Raw genomic sequence first — 22808 nt, 5'->3', positions numbered from 1 at the left:
CTAGATCAGTGGCTTTTAGCTAAAAACAAACAAACGAGATGAAAATATTACATGTGACCCACATGTAGTTATAACAACCTAGAAGACAGAGATACAAGACAAAAACAGAAGTTTTGTGGAAAAAAAGATAACTCTTACTATATGTAGTACCTCTTGATATTTTCCAGTCTACTTTATTTTGGCGAAGGTGGGGGGGAACCCACAGGCCATAACCAGCTAATGGCTCATCATCCATAGTTTATAAACAATAATCTAGACCAGAGCTATTCAAAACAGTAGGCCTTAACCACGGGTGTCTATTTACATTTAGGTTAATTAAAATAAATAAAATTTAAAATTTACTTCCTTAGTCATACTAGTCACATTTCAAGTACTCAGTAAACACATATGCCTCCCGGCTACCATAATGGACTCTGCGAAACAGAACATCACATTGTCTCAGGAATTTCTATTGGATAGAGCAGACCACAACATTCTGCATCACAGGACTAGACGCAAAACGTTGGAGGAAAGCATAACTAGAGAGGGAAGGAAGGCCAAGACCAAGGCCAGAGGCCCTCTGACAAGTGAGATCTGGTAGAGCAGTTTGGGCCAGCAAAGGCTAGGAGAAAAATAAGGGAGAGAGACGGGGAAAACCCAAGAGAGTGTGCTATTAAGAAGCCAAAGGAAGTGCTGTCTAGAAGGCTTTCTATTGTTTTGGGAAGAAAGACATGCCCAGTACAGTCAAGATCTGATAAAGGCCGGGTAAGTCAAACATGGACGAAGCTATTAAATTGGCAACAAGGGGCCATTGTGTGTCCATTGGGGTGGGGGGTGGAATTGTGCAAGTGACCGACTGGCCCCAGCTACTATGGAGGCAGCTTCTGGAGGTTTTCCTTTCAGACCTAAAAAACTAGCTGACCTGGGGAAGGTGGGGAAAAGGAGGAGCATTTGGGGAAGAGTGGAGTCTAGGATGCTTGTGCACGTGTGTGTACGCATGCGTGATCAAAGGGAACACACATTTCCAGTGACCTTGGAAGCCCGACTTTGCATAACATGCAGCCACCTGACTCTTGAGAGATTTCTAAGAAAGGAAGAAGCCAAAGCCGGTCTCTGAGGGGACCTGGCAGCCGCCGTGGAAACAGAAGGTCCTTCCTCGCTCCGCAGTCTCAGCCGTGCAGCACTGTCGGAGGGCTCGGCACACACGGGAGAGGCCACGCTCTGCCCTGAGCTCCCACCCCTCCATCCCTCCTGGGCCCTGAGGCTTTCGGGCTCCCGCCCGCCATGTCTGTGCCAGAGCGGCAGATGGACACGCGTTTTGTAATTATCGCCAGAGCCAGGCGTCTGGGAACCTTCCCTAGCCACTCCGAGTGATTCAGCTGTCACCCTCATTGAGGCTCCTGCCCTGCTCAAATGAAACTGGCCCCATCAGAACGCAGGAAAAGCAGAAACCATGGCATCAATGAGAATCGCTGCTTGGTGCATAAACCGCACTTGGGCCATTCCATCAGCTTTTCAAATCACACAAAAAGATAAAATAAATGGACATGACGTGGTAGCCCTTTGATTAGAAATATTTTCTGACAAAAGAACTTTTGAAAGGAATGTGGAAACCGCTACTGAGTGACCGGTGTCACCAACAAAAGTAATTATATAGGCCACACCGGCTCCCATAAAGTGTGCCAACAGAACTCTGGATGCTCAAGCTGCTTTTCAAAAAAAAAAATTACCCACTCCCTCCACAGAATACAGGGTGGAGTGAAGAGAAAGAGCAGGTGAGGGTTCTACAGGCTGAGATTCACATGCATCAGCAACTTCTCTCTATCCTGTCTCCTCTTTGTCACCCCAGTCCACACACTGGCCATTTCCTTAAAAATCCATATTCACAGGGACCATCTGCTCCTGGTCCGAGTCTCCTTGCTGGATGACAGCAAATCAAGTCAGCTTGCAGTCCTCCCACCCCAATGTCACTTTGTGTTACTTTCAGGTGCACAGCATAGCGGTTAGAAAATCGTATGCTTTACAAGGTGGTCCCCACGATATTTTCAGGACCCACCTGGCACCACACAGGATATTATTGACTAGGTTTCCTGTGCTGTTACTTTACATCCCCCTGATTCTTCTATAACTGCCCATTTGTACTTCTCTCTTTTTTAAAATATATTTTATTGATTATGCTATTATAGTTGTCTCACTTTTTTCTCCCCTTTATTCCCCTCTGCCCTGTACCCCCTCTCCCACCATCATTCCCCTACCTTAGTTTATGTCCATGGTCACACATATAACTTCTTTGGCTTCTCCATTTCCCATACTATTCTTAACCTCTCCTGTTTATTCTGTACCTACCATTTATGCATTTTTCCCCCATTCTCCCCTTCCACTTCCCTGCTGATAACCCTCTATGTGATCTCTATGTCTGTGGATCTGTTCCTGTTCTAGATGTTTGCTTAGTTCGCTTTCGTTTTTGTTTTGAGGTTCGGTTGTGGATAGTTGTGAGTTTGTTGTCATTTTACTGTTCGTATTTTTTATCTTATTGTGTTTCTTAGATAAGTCCCTTTAACATTTCATATAATAAGGGCTTGGTGATGATGAACTCCTTTAAGTTGGCCTTTTCTAGGAAGCACTTTATCTGCCCTTCCATTCTAAATGGGAGCTTTGCTGGATAGAGTCATCTTGGTTGTAGGTCCTTGCCTTTCATGACTTGGAATGCTTCTTTCCAGCCCCTTCTTGCCTGCAAGGTTTCTTTTGAGAAACCAGCTGACAGTCTTATGGGAACTCCTTTGTAGGTAAGTGTCTCCTTTTCTCTTGCTGCTTCTAGGATCCTCTCCTTAATTTTAATCTTGGGTAATGTAATGATGATGTGCTTTGGTGTGTGCTTCCTTGGGTTCAACTTCTTTGGAACTCTCTGAGCTTCCTGGACTTCCTGGAAATCTATTTCCTTGGCCAGATTAGGAAAGTTCCCCTTCATTATTTTTTTAAACAAGTTTTCAATTTCTTGCTCTTCCTTTTCTCCTTCTGGCACCCCTATGATTTGGACATTGGAATGTTTAAAGTTGTCCAGGAGGTCCCTAAGCCTCTCCCCATGTTTTTGAACTTTTGTTTCTTCATTCTGTTCTGGTTGAATGTTTCTTTCTTCCTTCTGGTCCAAACTGTTGATTTAAGCCCTGGTTTCCTTCCTATCACTGTTGGTTCCCTGTACATTTTCCTTTATTTCACTTTTCATAGCCTTCATTTTTTCCTCTATGTTGCAACCACACTCCACCATTTCTGGGAGCATTCTGATTGCCAGTATTTTGACCTCTGCATTTAAAAAAACAAAACAAAATAAAATAAAATAAAATAGAATAAAATAAAATAAAATAAATAAAATTAAAATTAAAATTAAAATTAAAATTAAATTAAATTAAATAAAGAAGTACCAATGGGCCTTTACAGGAGAGTCAGGGAGATGTAAAGTAACAGCACAGGAAACCTACTCAGTGATAGTTGCATTTCTCAGTCCCTTCACCTCTTCCACCCCGCCCCCAGCCCGCACATTTTGTGCAGCTACTGGATACTTCTTCCAAAAAGCCTGACATTGAGCACATGACTTGAGAATGAGGCAAGTTGTGATCAGGCAGAGGAAGAGAAGAATTTTTTTTAATTTGTGACACAATGGACATACAACATTAAATTACTTTCAGGTACATGCATACAACATGATTGATACAAGTATATATTGACATAATCACCACAAAAATTCTAATTAACGTTGATCATCAGGTAGTTACAATATTTCGTCTGTGGTGAGAACTTTTCACACCTCCTCTCCTAGTGACTTTCACATAGACAATACAGTAGTAACTATAGTCAGCAGGCTCTGCAAGAAGAATTTCTACATCCAAGGAAGTTTAGATAACAGCAAACTCACAATCGCTAACAACCACACCTAAAACAAAACCAAAAGAAACTAAGCAAACAACTAGAACAGGAACAGAACCACAGAAACGGAGATCACATGGAGGGCTAGCAACAGGGAAATGGGAGGAGGAGAGAGGGTGAAAAGGTAGGGAGGATAGGTAGCATAGATGGTAGGTAGAAAATAGACAGGGGGAGGGCAAGAATAGTATGGGAAATGTAGAAGCTAAAGAACTTATGACACATGGACATGGACTAAAGGGGGGAATGTGGGTGGGAGAGGGTGTGCAGGGTGGAGGGGAATGAAGGGGGGTAATGGGACAACTGTAATAGCATAATCAATAAAATATATTTAAAAAATAAGATAAAATAGAAAAAGAATATGAAAAAAGTTGACATAAGTGAGGACAATGGAAGTGTATTAGGTATCTCTTAAAGCATGACAGCAACCCTGAAAGCAGTTCTAAAGGGCAGAATGTCCTCACCCGAAGAACGTGCTAAGCATTCGAAACCACACTGTAAACTTTCATCAGCCTGAACATTCAGTACGCACAGGAGGCCAACGGGGCAGGCAGTGAGTCAGCACCAATGAACACAGCTGGGGGCTGTCCCCAGCCCAACCTGACACTGGGGTTTGCTCCCTGCAGGCACAGGCATTCAGCACCATAAGCACCATCATCACTCCCCACGGAGACATTTAATTTCTCCCCTCTTGGGGAGGGGGCAGACAGTGTTGTTTACCGTGGGAGAGGTGCGTTTGCTGATCCAGCACACCAGAACTGATCCTATTTTTCATGATCTGCAAAAAGGCCTATGAATCTGTTATGGGTCGGGGTTTGTGCCAGCCGTGGGTGTAATCAATTCTGTCAACAGAAATTCCTGCAGGTCTTAACTGCATCCTGGATGATCTATACCCCACCCCATGTCCTTTAACTTGAAACCACTGACACTGTTTTGTCCATTTATTTTCTTGACTATCTGCCTTTGAAGATTAATTTGTTCTGCTGCTGAGAGCAGTCCCCATAATCTATTTTAGAGATTCGGACCACTGCTCTTAGGCTAATTTATTTTGTACCCAAATTCATTTTTCATTTGTATGCAGAACAACAGATCCTTTGCCCTCACCGTATTCAACCTTACAAGGATTTAATTCTTCACTTACTAATAGGTTTCTCAAAATCCATACACTTGCAATTCAGACAAGATAAAATAAAATCCACACAAGTAATCCAACCAATGCAAATAATCAATGGAGTTAGTTCAGCAAAATTATAATCTCCCACATCAAGTATCTCATTATCAATGAGGGGCAATAGCATTTGCAATGAATACCTCCATCTTATCTAAATAAAAGAAATCCATCTGCAAACTGTTTGAAATTTGGTTTTGTGACTCCATTTGCTAAAAGATGTAGAGATCCAAAAGTCATTTGTGGAAGTGCCCTTAACTCACATGGTTTCTTCTGTCTAGATAAGCCTAAACACAAGAAGAGAATGTGGAGCATTTAAAACATGATCATTCCTTTTGAATTTAATGGAGGAAAAAGGGCCAAAACCAATCACAACCAATCCTTTAGAAATGCCAACCTTTTTAAAGGGCCACCTCCCTTTAAGGCCTGCATCCTCCTCCATCTCTTCCTTAAAAAACCGAAAATCATTAATTCCTGGAAGAAAAGCATTCCAAAGGCAGGATGCACGTGGCTCTTCCTACAATGGCATCTCCTTTTTCTTATGTTACACCACAATTATTGTTCTCAACCTCTCCGCTATTCTCATGGTCCTCCTGCTTCTAAGACTGTGGAGTAAGGAATTTAACCTTGCCCAGGAAGAGATCTGGTCTTTGCCTTCAGCTCCTAGGAGGCAAGCTCTAAGCCCCTGGAATGTCCTGCCTAATGAAAGTGTCTTTGTTTACCTGGGGTCTTGGGGCATGCAAAACAGTCTCATGATGTCATTAAGGATGGGGGCTTTGAGTCGTATGGTACTAGCTCAGTATCCCGAGGGGCTGCAGACTCAAGGTTACCGAGGTTACCGTGGGCAGTCAACCATGACCATGAAACCAAGTCCCAGTGAAAAGTGTGAACCTCCAGGCTCAGGTGAGCTCTGGTTGGCAATGCTCTCTACATACTGCCACACACCATAGCTGAGGGTGAACACTGTCTTTGACCCCACTGGGCGAGGGCAGCAGGAGGCTCTGCATTTGGAACTTTCCTGGACGCGGTCCCATGAAGCTCTTCCTTCGGCTGATTTTAATCTGCATGTAGCCTTTGTCTATAATAAACCGTAACTGTGAATATGACAACTTTCAGTGAGTTCCGTGGGTCCTTCTAGCCAAATATGAAACACGAGTATGGTCTTAGAGACCCGTGAACTTGCAGTTAGTGTCAGAAGTGAGGATCGTCCTATGGCTGGTTCCCTACCTCTGCAAGAGTGCTGAATAAAGACCAGGAAATAAATGCAGTTTTGCTCCATAACTACATGCCTTTAGCAGCCTTAGCTAATATTTCTTGGTTGATTTTTCTCAATTAAGACAATCTTTTTTTTTAGGCTTTATTTATTTATTTTTAGAGAAAGGGGAAAGGAGGGAGGAAGAGAGGAAGAGAAACAACGATCGGTCATCCCTCCTATGTGCCCTAACCAGGGCCTGAACCCGTAACCCAGGCATGTGCCCCGACCGGAAGTCAAACTGCTGACCCTTTGCCTTGTGGGACGATGCCCAAACAACTGAGCCACACTGGTCAGGGCAGTGAAGACAATCTTGATCAGGTCTATAAATATTCCCAAGTGGAGCTAGTGCTCACCTAGTAAGAATTCAGAGAAAGGCAGCGAGAAGTCGGCAGAGCACAGGGTGTCGACCCGCTCGTGGGTCCAAATGCCAGCTGCACATGTCCTGGCTCTTTTTCCTGCGCTGAGGAGGCTGGCGTACAAAGAGCCCTAATTTAAGTGCGTGAGCAGTTGGCATACTGGGACCAAAATCTTCTTGGCTACTAGGTAAGTTTACTCGTGTTTCTGGTCAGTAAATCTCACCTGCCTAATCACACAAAACATAATAAGGCTCTCGAAGCCAGTGGCTACAACCACGCAAATGGCGTTTTCGTCTGATTGCAGTCTTTCTCTGGAAGCTCCCAGTTTTCTCACTATTCAGAAATATTGTTCTGAAGGTTGTATTTCAAGTCGCTAATCTAGTGTTCAGGCTCTATTCCTCACCCCAGCCCAACACTACGCTCTCTTTGGAGGAAGCCCCATGAAGAGCCAGATGGAAAGGCTCCGCTATGTGCAGACACTCAGACCCACTAAACTGAAGCTCAGCGGCTGCCACCTGGGCTTTTTCCAGCGAGTCCAAACGCCCTAAAATCACATTCTGTTAAGTAGTTTGGTTCCTAATTTAGAGAACCATGGGAGAAGCTGACATTGCTGTCCTTTTATATCCTTTCATTTTCATATTCTTTGAGCATTCCAATTCTGACCATAGTTAGCTGTGGCCTTACAAGAGATTGTTTTCTAAATGGACATACAGCCCTGGCCAGTGTGGCTCAGTTGGTTGGAGTGTTGTCCTGCAGCTGAATGGTTGTGGGTTTGATTCCTAGTCAGGGCACCCATACCCAGGTTGCGGGTTCAAACCCTGGACCAGTCGTGGGCACATGGGACCCCCAAATCCAGATGTGTATGATTCCTTTATTGGGGCACCAGTCCCAAGTCTGGGCATATACAGGAGGCAACCAATCAATGCTTCCCTCTCACACTGATGTTTTTCTCCCTTTCTGTTCCTCCTCCTCTCTCTCTAAAAGAAATGAAAAAAAAAATGTCCTTGGGTGAGGATTAAAAAAATTAAATAAAATGGGCATACAGATTCACTGCTTTATGTAAGTCCCTATATTAGTCACAGGTACATACGATGTTCAACAACCATTCATTGAGCAAATGAATAACAAGAATACATCAAAATGCCAAGCCTTGTCTCCCCAATCACCCACACAGACTCTCTGGGTTGTAAACACCCAGTTCATTTTTTCTCTCCTCTGCAACTGACTCAAGTGAGCAGGGGCTGTGGGTACTACCATGCATGCATAAACTCAAGAATACTTTAAATGGGTGAACGTGCTAAATGGATGAAGAGCTTTAGTGATCAGGAAGAGTTCAGAACAGTTGCCGCCAAAGCATGTCAGAAAAGTGAGATACAGTCACCATGACACTAAGGCAAAAAGTGGGAAATCTGCCTTCCTACTGTCACCCAAGGAAGAAGAGCAAAGCAGGCCCGCCTCCTCAAATTCTTAGAAATCACGATCAGCGTCATCAGAATCACTGAGAGTTTCAGACATCCCTTTCATGTGGCCATGACATTTTTGTGACCTGACAGATTACAGATACCCAGAACACACTTCTTACCAAATCCTCCTAGATTTAATCACCTACACGAACCGCTGATGTGCCGTATTTTACTGTGTATAATGCACACTTTTTTGCCCAAACTTTTGTGGAAAAAAATAAGGATGTGCATCATACATGGGTTACATACCCATGTGCATTATACATGATTACATACCATGGGTATAATAATGGGTATAATAATCCCGTGTATAATGTGCTAAAAAACATGGGTGTGCATTATACATGGCAAAATACAGTATGTCAAGTTATACACTTTGATTGCTAGAGGGGTAGGAAATACCCCAACTGCTATTTCACAGAAATGGAATAAGTGCACAGAAAGAAAAATCTGGTTTTTATCAGAGAACAATGGCATAGCCGCTTTCAATTACAAAAAGAGATTTCTAAAAATCCTTTGATTGCACTGGTAACTCCCTCAACAGATGCCCTCCATATTCAATACATTTTCTGTTCACCATCCCAATACAATGGAGGCAATCTTATGTCATCCAGAGATTTGAAAACCATGCAAAGTTAGAGTGAGAAGCAGGACAAGAAGCTCCTCCCCATACTCCCGGCCCTCATTGCTACCATGTCCACTAGGGCTGCTGCTACTGATATTTCAAATTCAAGTAATAACCCAAACAAAAATACTCCTCTTCTTCTTGTGTTACATAAAAAATACCCTTTTTCTACCTTTAAATCAGCCCTCTTTTAATACCAACTACATCAGAAATGGCATTCACTCAATTATACCGCTTGTTTCAAAAAGTCCAAGTCTGAAAAAATTGACATGTCACTCACTGACAGTTTGGAAAAGGGGAAATCACAACTACTTTTTTTACTAGTCCACGACTTCTGTATATGACAGAAGGTCAAAAGTCAGTTCCATTTTCAGTTTTCTGAGGAAATTCCATACTGTTTTCCACAGTGGCTGCACCAGCCTGCCTTCCCACCAACAGTGCACTAGGGTTCCCTTTTCTCCACAGCCTCACCAGCACTTGTTTGTTGATTTTTTTATGATGGCCATTCTGACAGGTGTGAAGTGGCATCTCACTGTGGTTTTAATTTGCATCTCTCTGACACAAGTGAGAGAAAGTGATGCTGAGCATCCTTTCATATGTCTCTGGGCCCTCCGTATGTCCTCTTTGGAGAAATGTCTGTTCAGGTCCTTTGCCCATTTTTTAATTGGATTGTTTATTTCCTGGTGTGTAGTCATGTGAGTTCTTTATATATTTTGGAGATCAAACCTTTGTCCAAGGTATCATTGGCAAATGTATTTTCCCATATGATTGGTTCCCTTCTCATTTTGCTGATGCTTACTTTAGCCATGCAGAAGCTTTTTAATTTAATGTAGTCCCATTTGTTTATTCTTTATGTCCCTTGCTCTAGGGAACATATTGGTGAAACTGGTAGATTTTTCAAAGTCTACTCTTCACTTGAATAATTCAAGAACATCATTGTTGGTGAAGTTTGGCATTTTGCATATTTACTACATCATGGAGAAGCATTACCTTATATAGAACCAGATTAACTAGCATGTGTCAAGCTTCATGTTACCGTATTTTTAGGACTATAAGACACACCTAGGTTTTAGAAGAGAAAAATAGGAAAAAAAATTTTGAAGCAAAAAATGTGGTAAAATATTTAATAACCTGTGACCCCACTCTACTGCCAGCCCCCACACAGTGAGCCAGGTAGGCTATATTCGGACTATAAGATGCACCACCCTTTCCCTCCCAAATTTGGGGGGAAAGTGCATCTTATAGTCTGAAAAATACGGTATGTGTTTTATTTCACACCCTGACTTCTCCATCAGTTATTTTACTTAGATGAATTACAGAGCTTTCCTATGTTTCAAATTCCCTGACAACAATAGTGTCAACCTCATAGCTTTGTTGTGAAGATAAAATGAGTTAATACGCGTGATGTGATTAGATTGGTGCCTAACATGTGCTTAGTAATGGTTTAGAAATTTTATTGTTGTTGTTACTATCACTGAAATTATTATGATTGCAACTAGTCCTTGCTAAAATCCAGGGAGGTCATTATTAGCTCCGTCTTCAAGGCTTGGAGAGGTTGAGAACAAAGTCACACACACTGAGTACTGGTGCCGGCAGATAAGACTCTCGATTCAAACTCTGATCTTCTTTCTACCACCTGCCCTGCCTCTGCAATAAGACTATAAAAATGTATCTGAATCAGTAATGATATCTTCCTTATGTTTCTAACTTCAAATCAGCATAATTGTATATAAAATCCTTTTGATCAAAAAAAAAATAGCACTCCCAGAGAAAGCTACTTGAAAAAGAGCATTCCTCATTATTAGGCATTTAGTTGAGATAGAACAAAATCCTTTAATGTCCTGAAAATATTACTGAGTCACGTAGCTTTGGAAAACCAGCAGGATGGAAAGAAAGGGTACACGGTCAGCAGTCAGGGCCTTGGAGTTAAGTCCTGGCTTCTTTGCCTACTTCTGTGAGGCCTTAGATAAGTTACCCAAACTCATCAAGTGATGATTGTGAAGATTAAGTAAGAGAGTGCTCATTACCACATTGTGAACTATAGAGCCCTGGGAAAATAATGGCTATTTTTCAAAATCATCACAATGCAGGTGCCAGTAAAATTGATTTCTTATGAACATCAGCTCAAAGGCAAAATTATCCAACATTTTCTGAAATGATCCTTTAATAGGCAGATATACTTGGCTGAAAAATTGGGGGGAACAGGGCTCATTCAGATGAGAACTTGAAAATGACTTCTTACTGCTTCCTGGCTGAAGAGCCAATCAGAAGAGAGAGCAGCAAGTCCAACCTTTCCCACCTAAATAACCAAAACATGAACTTCTCCATCTAGAAGAACTGAAGAAAGGGGAAATAAAAAGTGAGTAAATGGCAGGACTACACCTACCAGTTCAGCCTCACTCTCAGCCATAACCCTCCCATCCCACATTGCATACTGTCATCAGCATAATCTTATTATTCTCTGTCTAATCCTTCACAATAACTTAATATGATTCTCCAAATAAATAATTGTTTCAATTCTTACATTAATCCCCAACTGTAAGTAAAGAAGTTCTGTTTCCAAAGAAACTAAAGGGCATGATCTCTTGCCTCCTTCCCATTCTTGGTCCAGGACAAAAAAAAAGGTCCAAATAGCAACATTTGAGTGGTCCCCTCGCTCCATACTCACATGCCATAAAAAAGTCTTGTTTGTAACCTAGTGACCCCATGGGGAGACCCACCAATGGACAGGCTGTGCTCACACATGCAGATTTTAATCAGCTTACTGGCTCCCTAACGTTCAAACATGAGTCTTCTCCTGAAAACCAGCAAAGACAGATGAAAATGAACAGAAAAAAAAGGCAGATGCAGGGAAAACAGAGACAATATAGAGAGCACAATATTCTTAAAATGTGAAAACAACAACAAGAAAGAAAACATCTGATTAATGTCCTAAAAGCAAAAAAGAATAAACTGCATCAAGGAAACAAGAAGAAATACTAAACCAAAATAATGACCAGAGATCAAGAAGGAGCTCTTCGATATAAAAATAAAATAGCTGAAATTTTAAAATAGCAGTAAAAAGGCCAGAAGATAAAGTCAAGGAAATATTTCAGCAGGGAGAACAAAAAAAGATTAAGAAGATGTAAAACCAAATAGAAAAGTTAAGAAATTAGACACTCCGTCCAGAAGATGTACCATCTAAATAACAAGAGAATGAAAAATACAGACTTCTGAAGAAAAAAATAATACAACATAACTTTTGAAGAACTGGAAGATATGAATCTTCAGACTAAAACAGCTTGCAAACTACCCAGCATATGAGTAGAAAAAGACCCACACTACAGCATATCATTACAAAATTCAACATGCAGAGAAAATCCTAAAAGTTCACAGAAAGGGGAAAAAGAGGTCACATACAAATAAATGTCTGAGGATAGAAATGGCATCGAACTTGTTAACAACAGAAGTACTACAACAATAGAGTAATGCCTTTGAAATTGAGTTTTAATAATGAATTTTATTCTGGAGTTCTATATCATCCCAACTATACGGATCAAGATTTATTTTCATATATAAAAGGGTTCAAAAGAATTACTTTCTGTGTGTTGTTTCCCAAAAAGCTACTGGGCGATGCACTCCAACTAAACTGAGGATGTCTGGGATTTAAGAAACAAAGCATCTAATATAGAATAGCGGTAAACGGAAATCTCAGCACAGTAGCTACTCAGTAAATCCAGAGAATAACTCCTCCAGATTGTTGCACAGGGGCTCCAGAAGGCAAGTCTGGAGTGGGGGGAGGATAATGATGTGGTAGAGCATACTTAAAATTCATTATTACATGTTTAACAAAGATATTTGAGAGTTCAACAAAAAATAGCAGTAGATAGCACGAAGACAAAATAAAGACAAGGTAACTGTCGACTCCAGGAAAAACAAAGGGCTATATAAGAAAGGGGCCACGGTCATATCTTACTGTTTGGTTTAATCACATTATGATTATACTTGACTATTAACAGAAAATGCTAAATAACTTTACAAAGGGGATGAAGGGAAATAAGTTGTGTGGAGAGTGACAGGGCTGCTACATTTCCCCTTAAGTCATAAATGGAAAAAAAAGGGTTGCAAATGCATAGTTAGAAATATAAGAGTAAATAGCAGGGAAACAGCCAAAAGTGTTGTTACATAAAAAACATATAAATATAATAGATGAATATGAAGTACATACCTCTAGGGAAGGATACTGATGGGTGGGAGAGGCACTGCTATTTTTTCTTTATAAGCTAATGGTATGTTTGACTTTCAAAATTATGGTTATGTATGACATAAAGTATATTTTCATAACTAAAATTAAAGTTAAAAACTCTATAACTGCAAGACATAATCAATATAAATATAAACCAGAGATAGTATGCAAAAAGCTCAAATAAGTAGCAACTGGTTGCAAACCAAATGATCATAAACATCCCAGTCATTTAAATCTTAAACCCTCTTCTAAAAGCATGCTTTCCCCCACTTTGTAATAATACCGCTTCAAAAACAGAAGTCCTACCACTAAATAGACTCCAAAGCATCTGATGAATCTTCCAACTTCTCTTTTACCAATATTTTCATAACTGATCAAACTCTTAATTCTGCCCTGGCTGGCATAGCTCAGTGGATTGAGCGCGGGCTGGGAACCAAAGTGTCCCAGGTTCAATTCCCAGCCAGGGTACATGTCTGGGTTGCAGGCCATAACCCCCAGCAACCACACATTGATGTCTCTCTCTCTCTCTCTCTCTCTATCTCCCTCCCTTCCCTCTCTAAAAATAAATAAATAAATAAATAAATAACCTTAAAAAAACAAAAACAAAGCATTAATTCAAACTCTTAATTCCTACACTGTTCCTTCAGGCATTAGCATATACATTCAATGCTTTGGTCTGATCAAATTAATATTCTTTGTTTTTCACATCAGTATTTATACACTTAGTAAATATCCACACAAAGCAAGCATAAGTAATTGGAAGTATTCTTCCAAGAAAAGCAACTGTTCAATGTTGAATAATAGAATTGGCTCTAAGCTTTTTAAAAATACATACCTATACACTATTAGAATGTATTCTCCAGTTAAAACCTTAGACTTTTACTAAAATGATTCCAAAACCTCTCACAATTACCTTTGAAGTTTGGCTTTTACATAAAAGCAAGCATGAGATTCCATTAGCTTTAAGTCTTCCTAAACCAGACATGTGTAGGCTTATAAATAAGGAAGGTAGTCCTATTCAAACACAGGCACTTCCCTTAGGATAATAATTGCTACTTAGTATGGACTTAAACCCATTTATTGCGGTTTGGCTTTAAAAATAGACAGGCTGATTTAATAAAGAACGACTCAAACACGGCATTTAGGAAACATGATTTGTTTACCTCGGTTGGTTTGTAGCAGTCTACGAGAGCTTCCTAGAATGAAGCACACAGAAGGTAAGTTTTATTGTTTTGAAATTCAACTGCATTTTAAAAATGAAATTAAAAACGATCTCATCTGTAGAGCACTACTCTAAACATGGTGAATCAACATTTCCTATCAACTCCCTAGAATCACACTTTCTATCTTTGGAGGGCTAATGGGTGCTGAAATGAAGAGTTGTGTCGTTTCTACGCACAACAGCCACACCCTCTCCAGAACACACACACACACACACACACACACACACACACATTCCTTTGGGCTGCCAACTTGGTTAATAACAAACTGGACAGACTCGAACTGAGACAGCCTGTAAAAGACGGTGACAGTCACACTGGACAAGGAGGGGCCTGGCTGGGAACCAAAGAGGATGACCCAAAGCCCCTTTCAAGATTCTCACTTCTAGGAAAACTTTATGTCATCACATTCTGCATTGAACGGATGCCTGCTTTAATTTTTTGACTTTCATCTCTCAATTACATTTACTCGCAAGGAATAATCATTACACTGAGACTGTTCACCACTCAGGGGACATTAGTAATTATTAACACATCAAACACACTAATATACTAAAATGTGCCCCTTGATTGCCTTTAGCGATCATTTGCCGCTGGCCACAACCAACAGCTATTAACAGTAATTATCGGCGAACATTAAAAATGTTGGCAAGTCCAGAGGTTTATTGGTTTCAGAAACTCCCAAACACAGATTTTAAATAGATTTGACCCCCTCTGGGAAGGAAGATAAACAGAGCCTTACTCTGGACCAAGGGACCATGAAACACCTCAACATCCATAGCTGTACCGGAATGCTACCAGGTGAGCATACTCTAACAAAAGGTATTTTATTAAACAGAATTATGTTGTAAACGACCTTTGGTAGAAAGGAATGTCATGAATGACATAATCCACAACTGCGAGACCGGAGTCCTGGGTTTCGACACTCCGGTTCTCGCTTAGCCCTTCTCCTTTTCATGCACCTGTGGGGTTCGCCTCCTTCTCTGGCGGATGGATCTCTGGAGGCGGGACCAGCTCGCCCTCTCAGGAAGATGAGGCTGGACAAATTTATATCCATAAGGTGCTTCGGGAACTGCTGGTCATCGAGAACCGCTTTATCATCAGAGGTGTATTTCATGAGGGTGAACACCTAGCATCCCATCACTTTCCTCTCTGCACACTGCCGTTGCCCAAGAGCTGGTGCCCACACCTCCACAGGCGGAGTCAATGCATGCCGAGGTCTGGAGACCCAGGTGGAGTCACCTCTCTATGGCCGGAAGGTTCCAGATTTTGAAAGCGGCTTACCCGTAACTTTAAAGCTCTCTCCTCTTCACTGTCTGCATCGAGAAGGTCATCAATGTCAATTTCTACATCTGGCATTTCTTCTTCCTGGGGGACAAATGGAAGGCATTCTATTTAGTGAGAAACTACATTGTACTGAACCAACTTAGCTGACTTAAATAAATTACTAGATCGCCCATTTAAGGGGGTTGACAATGCGGGCAGAAGGAGAGACTAACAAAGGGGGGGGGGAGGAGGAGAAGGGGAAATGGGAGAGAGAGAGAAAAGAGGGGGAAAAGGGAAAACAAGAAGAAGGAGGAAGAAGGGGAAGAAGAAGGAGAGAAAAGAGAAGCAAGCAGGTAGAGGGAGGAGGGGAACAAAGGAGGTCAAAGAGTCACAAAGCAGTAAAAAATAAAGTTTCTTCTCTGGCAGAAACCTGCAATTCTGAGTACACAACAGGGGTTGATTGTCAAATAGTGGAAAAAGCAGTGAGAGTAGTGGTTTCCTGACCAATGGTCACCTTTCTCTTGGTGTCTGTACTGATCTTTGACCTTATTCAGGGATTGAATAACTCCTTTTTGGCTCTGGGTCTGGCAAAGCCTTGACTCTACTACAGATTTCTGAGGCTGAGCGCTTGGGTGAGTCTCACCCAGTTACTGGCTCAAGAGAGGACTCCTGACCCAAATGAAGTCAGTGAGGGGCTCTAGCAATAGAAGCTCTTCGGACAGAAGCGTCCCTCCTCTGATCTGAGATGGGGCTGAGGAAGCTCTCAGTTAGCCTGGATTTCTCACAGTGAAAGGATACATGGGGACTGAAAGACCATCTGAGACACTCAGTAGCTTGCAAGACCCCTGGCAGCCTGTGGGCCTGGAGTGCAGCTGGGAAGCCCCCGTGTGGAGAAATCAGTCTCGGCCCTTCCCAGCCACAAAGGCTGAGGCCGTGACCACTGGGCCTCCAGAGGGGAGCCTCCCACATTGTGTGTGCATTCTAGAAAACACCGCTCCAGTCCAACTCACCTCTGCGTCAGGCCACAATACCTACATGACCAGTTCCTGCTGACTCGGTTCACCAAAATCCTGGCTAACGGAAGACTAGTTTCAGTTACGGTCATTTCAGTAATATCACTAACAGTCATTTCCCTGCTCCTCTCTTAACCACTCATCTAATGGCACTGAGCAGAGGACGATGATTATACGAGCTTCTCAGGGAATCACAGGTAAGGGGAACTCCGTGTCTGTGCTTCTTAAAATAAGTAAAAATATATATAAATAATGCCTTTCTCAAAACAGCACAGGCACAGGTTTCCCTGCAGATACTACTGTGTTGATGCCCTACCAAACTGAATCAAAGGGGTTTTTACTTGTGTGGCAACATCAAGTCCCACCCACGTCCAAGAAAGGCCAGGCCTGGCAGGCAGGCAGGGCTGTTCTCGCTGAGAGCACACGGCTCCCCCTCAGGCCCTGCGTAACTCAGTCCCCCAGCCCTCAAGATCTGGGCTGCCCCCTACAGCAGCCACATGTGGTACTTACATTTTAATTATTTTAAAAAAATACTTCATTGTTTATGCTATTAGAGTTGTCCCCATTTTTCCCCCTTCACCCTCCTGGCCGCCCACCCAGCTGGCCTCTCGCCCCCACAGTCAGTCCCCACACCGTTGTTCAAGTCCACGGGCCCTTTGTATGTGTTCTTAGACTAATTTGCATTTAAACTCAGTGACACGAACTACAACTGAGAATGTAGTTCCCCTGTCACACTAGCCCCACGTTAGTGCTCCGTCACAACATGTGGTGGGCGGCTACTGCCCTGGACTGTCTGATGTAGGACCTTCCCTTCCTTTGGTCAGACTTTCCTAGAGTCCACTCCCACTCGAGACTCAGAGTTGGGAAGCACAACTCCCTCCCCTCTCAGAGGGCCTTGAGAGGCAAATAGAAATTACAGTGCAAGGTCACTACCATTACCCAAGGCACGGGGCTGGGAAACCCGGGCGTGGCATCCCCGTGGGGAAGCTGATGCAGTTCTCCCCTGGCTGCTTACAGTTACCGTTGAGCACCTGCACTTTCTACCCACCCAGGCCGCTTCCCATCGCCCCCGCCCTCATGTATCAGGGGCAGGAGGACCCCGAGCCCAGGGTGCACACCGAGTGTGGAGCCGAGGTGGGTTCGGATGGTCCGTGTGCCAAAACCAAGGCTGATGGGGAGGACACAGAGACATGGGCCATGCAGGTACAGGTGGGAGAGTCCCAGGAAGCAAAGGCTGATCTAGGATCAAGTGTGGTATCTTGTATATATTGGCATTTAATATCCCCAGGAAGGAGTATGGAAATAGTCTAAATTCGACTGAAGTCCTCTACCTTCTTCATGAAGCAGCATCTCTGAATACAACCCTAGTGACAAATCAGATCCCTTATAAGTGAGTGGCTACACCCACAGCCCGGTCTGGTGTACCTACCAGAGTTCAGTTGTATTTGGGGATTTCTCTACGTTAAAAACAGATCCCTAGACAGTGGCTCCAGTGGCAAGAAGTAAAACAGTCTCTTCAGGGTCATTGTGATGAGTCACCAGCTAACACCGTGGCTTCTGTTGGGACCCCCGGAACAAGGCACCTGATCATTTTATGCATCCGTCCGGTCCTTCCTCTGCTGCGGACCCACTACGTGTGAGGCACTGCGTGTCAGACACTGTGAGGCTCTGCGCTGGAGGGACGGTCCGTCTAAGCCCGGAACAAGACAACACACAACGGCACCGAAAGGGAGACCAGTGCAAGTGCCTTGGTAACTAAGGAGCAGAGGACTCCCACCTGGGCCTGGCTGGGAAGTTTCACAGAGGAGAGTGTATGTGAGCTGGCCTTGGGGAACTGGCAGGATTTGGACAGATTTAGAAGCGGAGCACAGGGTACACAGGAGGCAAGAATACAAGGTGTACTCTAAATAAATGGTGTAAAAGTTGTTGGAGTTGAGTCAGACAGTTCTGCACTGCAAATATTAATAGAGGCTACACAGGGAACAGAAATGAGAGATGAGGCAGATTGGGGCTCTATAAGGAATGGTAGGGAGTGTGGCATGAAAACAAGCTTGAAGGAAAGGCAGCAAAGAACACTCCATTCCTACCTATTGTAACCTTTTTGAACTGTGCTTGGTGCTGTAAGATTTTACATGTTTTCAGCAAGAGTTAAAAATACAGATCGTTAGTATAAAAATATCTTGATTTTTAAAAAAAGTTGGTTAACAATTCCTTCAAATATTATGAAAGACAAACAAAATGCATCGGCCTGCAGCCTGCCAGGCTGCCTCATCCTGTAAGATGGCAGCCGCTGAGGGTCCAGAGCAAGGGTGGGAAATGCCGGGGGGGGGGGGCAGCCGGTCCAACTGCAGGGCTGGGCGAAGGGAGGAGGTGAGGAGTACCACCGAGAGGTGCTAGCTCATCCTGGGGGGGTCGGGGGGCAGGGGATGGGGCTTGAATGTGAGTTGTGGCGAGAACGGAGATCTCAGACAGTGATACACAGGGAGGGCGAACCAGATGGAATTTGGAAATGACCTGGGTACTGGATGAGGGAGACAGAAAAAGTAGAGAAGACGCAGGTTTCAAGCCGAGAGGTTTTGAAGAAAGATGCCATCATAGGGGCACACCTGAGACCTTACAGACATTTCACAACCCAATAAGCAGTGCAGAGCTAAGCCATCTCCAGTGCCCCACCCCTAGATTTGTAAGCAAGGCAGGACCCCATGCTGCCGCCTCCAAGGGACGCACTGAGTGACAGAGACACAGTCCTTGCAGGCAGAGCCGGTGGCCTGCGACCAGGCCTGCAAGAACCAGGGGCGGGTGACAGGCCCAGGCACCAGGCTGCAGTAACGCAACTGAGGCAAGTTCCCGAAACACAGTCAGCCTGGGGTGTCAGCACACACTTACACGAACTCCCTTATATACACATGTACACACACACACTCACATGCACATGTGCACACTCACACACACGCACATACACACACACTTCTAACTAGCCAGACATTTTACACTGTGGAGCCTATCCAGTGTGGTGTCAGCTTTGAAACAATACACATGCTCACCTCTCCCCACAACAGTGAAAGGGGCAGGAATGCTCAGGCTCACACAGCTGGAAAATGGGTTATGGTTTTCAAGCTCTATGACACCCAGCCTTAGAGCTCCCCGACAGTGACAGCGGCCCGCAGCACAGTCTCCATGTTGAAATCAGGGTCTGAGGTCCCCTGGTGCTAAAGCACTGTGCACACACACCGGCCGTGGTGGCTGAGAGAGACTCAGGGGCAGCAGGGGCCAGGGGGTGGGGGATGACCTGTTGCAGCAGCCAGCGCTTCTGAGAGTGCCAGAAATGCAGTCTGGGAAGAGGCTAAGGAGCATAGAGGCAAACAGAATCTTGGCGATTCTGTGAGTGCTCTGGGACAATATTTACATTGCATGTTCTCACTTTCATGGCCATCCAAAAGTGTTCTGTAAACAAGTCTATTTATTCTAAAACAAATCATCTGGGTGACCATCCTCCAGCCAAGCTGGCTCTGTGTTTACACATCGGCATCGAGCAGAATTACACTGTCGCGGGCTAATGAGAAAAGGAACAAAGGGCGGATTTAGCACATCGGTCACTGATTCACGCCAAGGGAAACCGGAGGACATCGCTCAAAGGGCACCGAGCTGCAGCAGTCCGCCCCTAAATCCTAACGCGGGAAGAATGACATCAGCCATCCCGGTGAATTCACGTTGTACGGGTGAGCTCCACCGGCTGGGGGCTCATGTTTGATTTGCAATTCTGATTTGATGTTATCATTGGAAGAACAAGAAGCAGAAGGAGTTTACGCTTGGTTGTAAGGGGTACATAGTTAAATATTATAATATTCAATATATAGCCCTGGAATTTGCAGGACATTTTTTCCACCCAGAGAGGAGCCCGGCTGGCCCTGCAGCACTGCACTGTGGGACGTCAGAACACCGTGGTGACGGGATGACAGAGGACCAGTGTCGTCAGGCTGCCCAGCAGCAGTGGTGCCCACTGGAAGCCGAGGAAGCAGCGATTCCAAAATGCTGCAGGGACACGATTAACAACCCAGATGCCCGTGTTCCCCCAGCCGCCAACCAAGACTTAGAGAAAAGCCATAGACATTTTACACCACATCAGCTGGTCTTAATGCACAGGGTGGGCGAAAGTAGGTTCACAGTCATAAGAACACAAAACAGATTATTGTCGTATCATTATTATTCGTTATTTTGTTATTTTCCATATGGACAACTGTAATCCTACTTTCGCCCCACCCTGTACTTACTTCCCATTTGGGGAAGAAGTGTTCCAGCAAAACAAAGGAATGAACTAGGAGAGTCACCTGTAGCCGTGGGACCTGAACCCAGAGGGCACGCACCGAGGTCGGGGCTGAGGAGGCGCCTGCAAGGCCGGGATGCGAAGAGCACAGCGAGTGGAGGTGCAAAGAGCAGGGACACTGAGCGCAAGGGGTGGAGATGAGCCCATTTTTATTACGGCTGCTGGGTCCAGCTCCCGATGGGCATACGACTGCATGGACGGCCGAGCCATTCAGGGGCACTGGGCCAGGATGGCCGCACCTTAGGCCTTAAGTGGAACTTAAATGGAGTAAATAAGTGTAGGTCACTCCAGTTTCAACATCCTTGGCAAGTGGTGTGTCCCCATGTCACATGTCACCAGTTTGTCCCCAGTACACATTTATTTTAAAAGTCAAATACCTTCAAATGTCTGAAGCTTGCTCAGAGCCCAACAGCAGAATCCTCCCAAAAATCAAAATTAAACAAAAAATCAAAATCTTTTCACTGACCTTGATCCTCTAGGAAAGTGAAGGGGTGTTTTACGTACTGTCCACAGGGGCTGCTGTCCTTGCACCCGGGAGAGGGTCCCAGACCTCTCCGTACCCGGCACACGCCGCCACAAAGGTTTGTCTCTGGGACGCTCAGAGCACATGCCAATGGCAGCTGCGGCAGACAGGAGAAGAGCCACAGGACAGAGCTGTCCCCAGCACCCACATGGAATGCCGCCCACGTCCTATGGCCCAAGAAAACACACTGTGCTATCCGTGATCAAGACTGACATTATTTTACGAAAACCCTAGACCATGGACTCGTGATTGATAGTCCACCAGCTTCATGCAGTACTTTCATGACCACCACTGGACAGATCGCTGGTGGCACACCCGTGTGTCACAGCCGCCCACGGAGAAGGGCCGCCCTGTCAGTCGGCGGTCTAAAACAAACGCCAGCTCGCAGGCAGGAAGATCCCCATCCCTGGCCTGTGGGCATGTCCTAGAGCTAGGCCCCTCTCCGTCGGGCTGTGAGAACACTGGGCAAGTCCAGGCCACATCTATGTCTTCCAGGCACTTTCTAGATGCCAGGGGTAAAGAAGAGACAAACAACTGGCAAAAAACACTTGCTCTCATGGAGATTCAACCCCGATAGGGAAGACAGACAGTAAACACATTGGTACAATGCATTGTGTAGCAAATGGTGACAAATATTTTGGAGGAAAAAAAATAGGCAAAGGCGAGGGGCCAGGAATAGCAGGCCGGCTGGGACTTGGAACAGGGCGTTCGGAGCAGTGAGAGAAATAGCTGAATGCGAGGCGTGAAGGGGGCGAGGGCGGAAGCCGCGATGACAAGGGTGGGGCGCCGTGCAGAGCTCCGCAGCAAGTGCCCAGGTGTGTGTGAGAGCTGCGAGGAGCCAGGGCCCCTGCAGAGACTCTGACTTAGATGCGAGTGACGAGGAGCCACTTTGAGCAGAGGGGTGGCGTGATCTGATTTACCTTTTGGAAAGGGTCGCCCTGTCTGCTTTGTGAAGACCGGGCTGGGGCAACACCGGCTTAGGCGAGGGCGGGGACACAGATGTACACGCTCTGTTTTCAGTCACCACGGACCAGCCTCGAGGGGCACGGGGGTACGTCTGCAGCTGCACAAGCTGCTGCAGCTGGCTGAGCCAGAGCGTGTTACAGGTGGCGTGTGCCAAGCGCACATCTACTGAGCGGGGCAGCAGGTGTGCGTGGCAGTGAGCGTGAGCCGCTGGTGACGGCTGGTGACGTGGGCTCGGCGGTGAGGGAGGACACTTGGCGGGAGGGTGCCCAGGACCAGAAGTCAGGGAAGGACCTCGGGCCGACTGAAACAGGAAGCTGCGTGAGAAGGTGGCAGCGGGGCGACATGGGATCAAGCTGAGGAGGTGCTTTTCCAAGTCTGAACCCTGTTTCCCCTCCACGTCGGGTGCTCCCCTTCTCCAGGGCACGCCAGGCATCTCCACCCCGAATCTCTGCGCTTCTTGAAACCCAGCATTTAGCAATTCGTTTTAACAAATGAGTGTCTCTGGAA

At 44.7% G+C, this 22808-nt stretch overlaps 1 protein-coding gene across 1 annotated transcript in view; it reads right to left on the bottom strand.

Moving 5' to 3' along the window:
* The window catches only part of PPP1R14C (protein phosphatase 1 regulatory inhibitor subunit 14C), a 77152-nt gene that overhangs the window by 5774 nt on the left and 48570 nt on the right, over positions 1-22808 (bottom strand). Inside the window, exons 2-3 of the mRNA XM_028510793.2 lie at positions 15494-15577; positions 14153-14185 (exon numbers count right to left, since the gene is read on the bottom strand). Of these exons, the coding sequence (XP_028366594.1) occupies positions 14153-14185; positions 15494-15577 (117 nt within the window). The remainder of the gene's footprint in view (positions 1-14152; positions 14186-15493; positions 15578-22808) is intronic.

Source organism: Phyllostomus discolor, chromosome 4 (genome assembly GCF_004126475.2).
Source record: "Phyllostomus discolor isolate MPI-MPIP mPhyDis1 chromosome 4, mPhyDis1.pri.v3, whole genome shotgun sequence".
Taxonomy (NCBI): domain Eukaryota; kingdom Metazoa; phylum Chordata; class Mammalia; order Chiroptera; family Phyllostomidae; genus Phyllostomus; species Phyllostomus discolor.
This window is presented reverse-complemented; position numbering and strand designations above follow the sequence as displayed.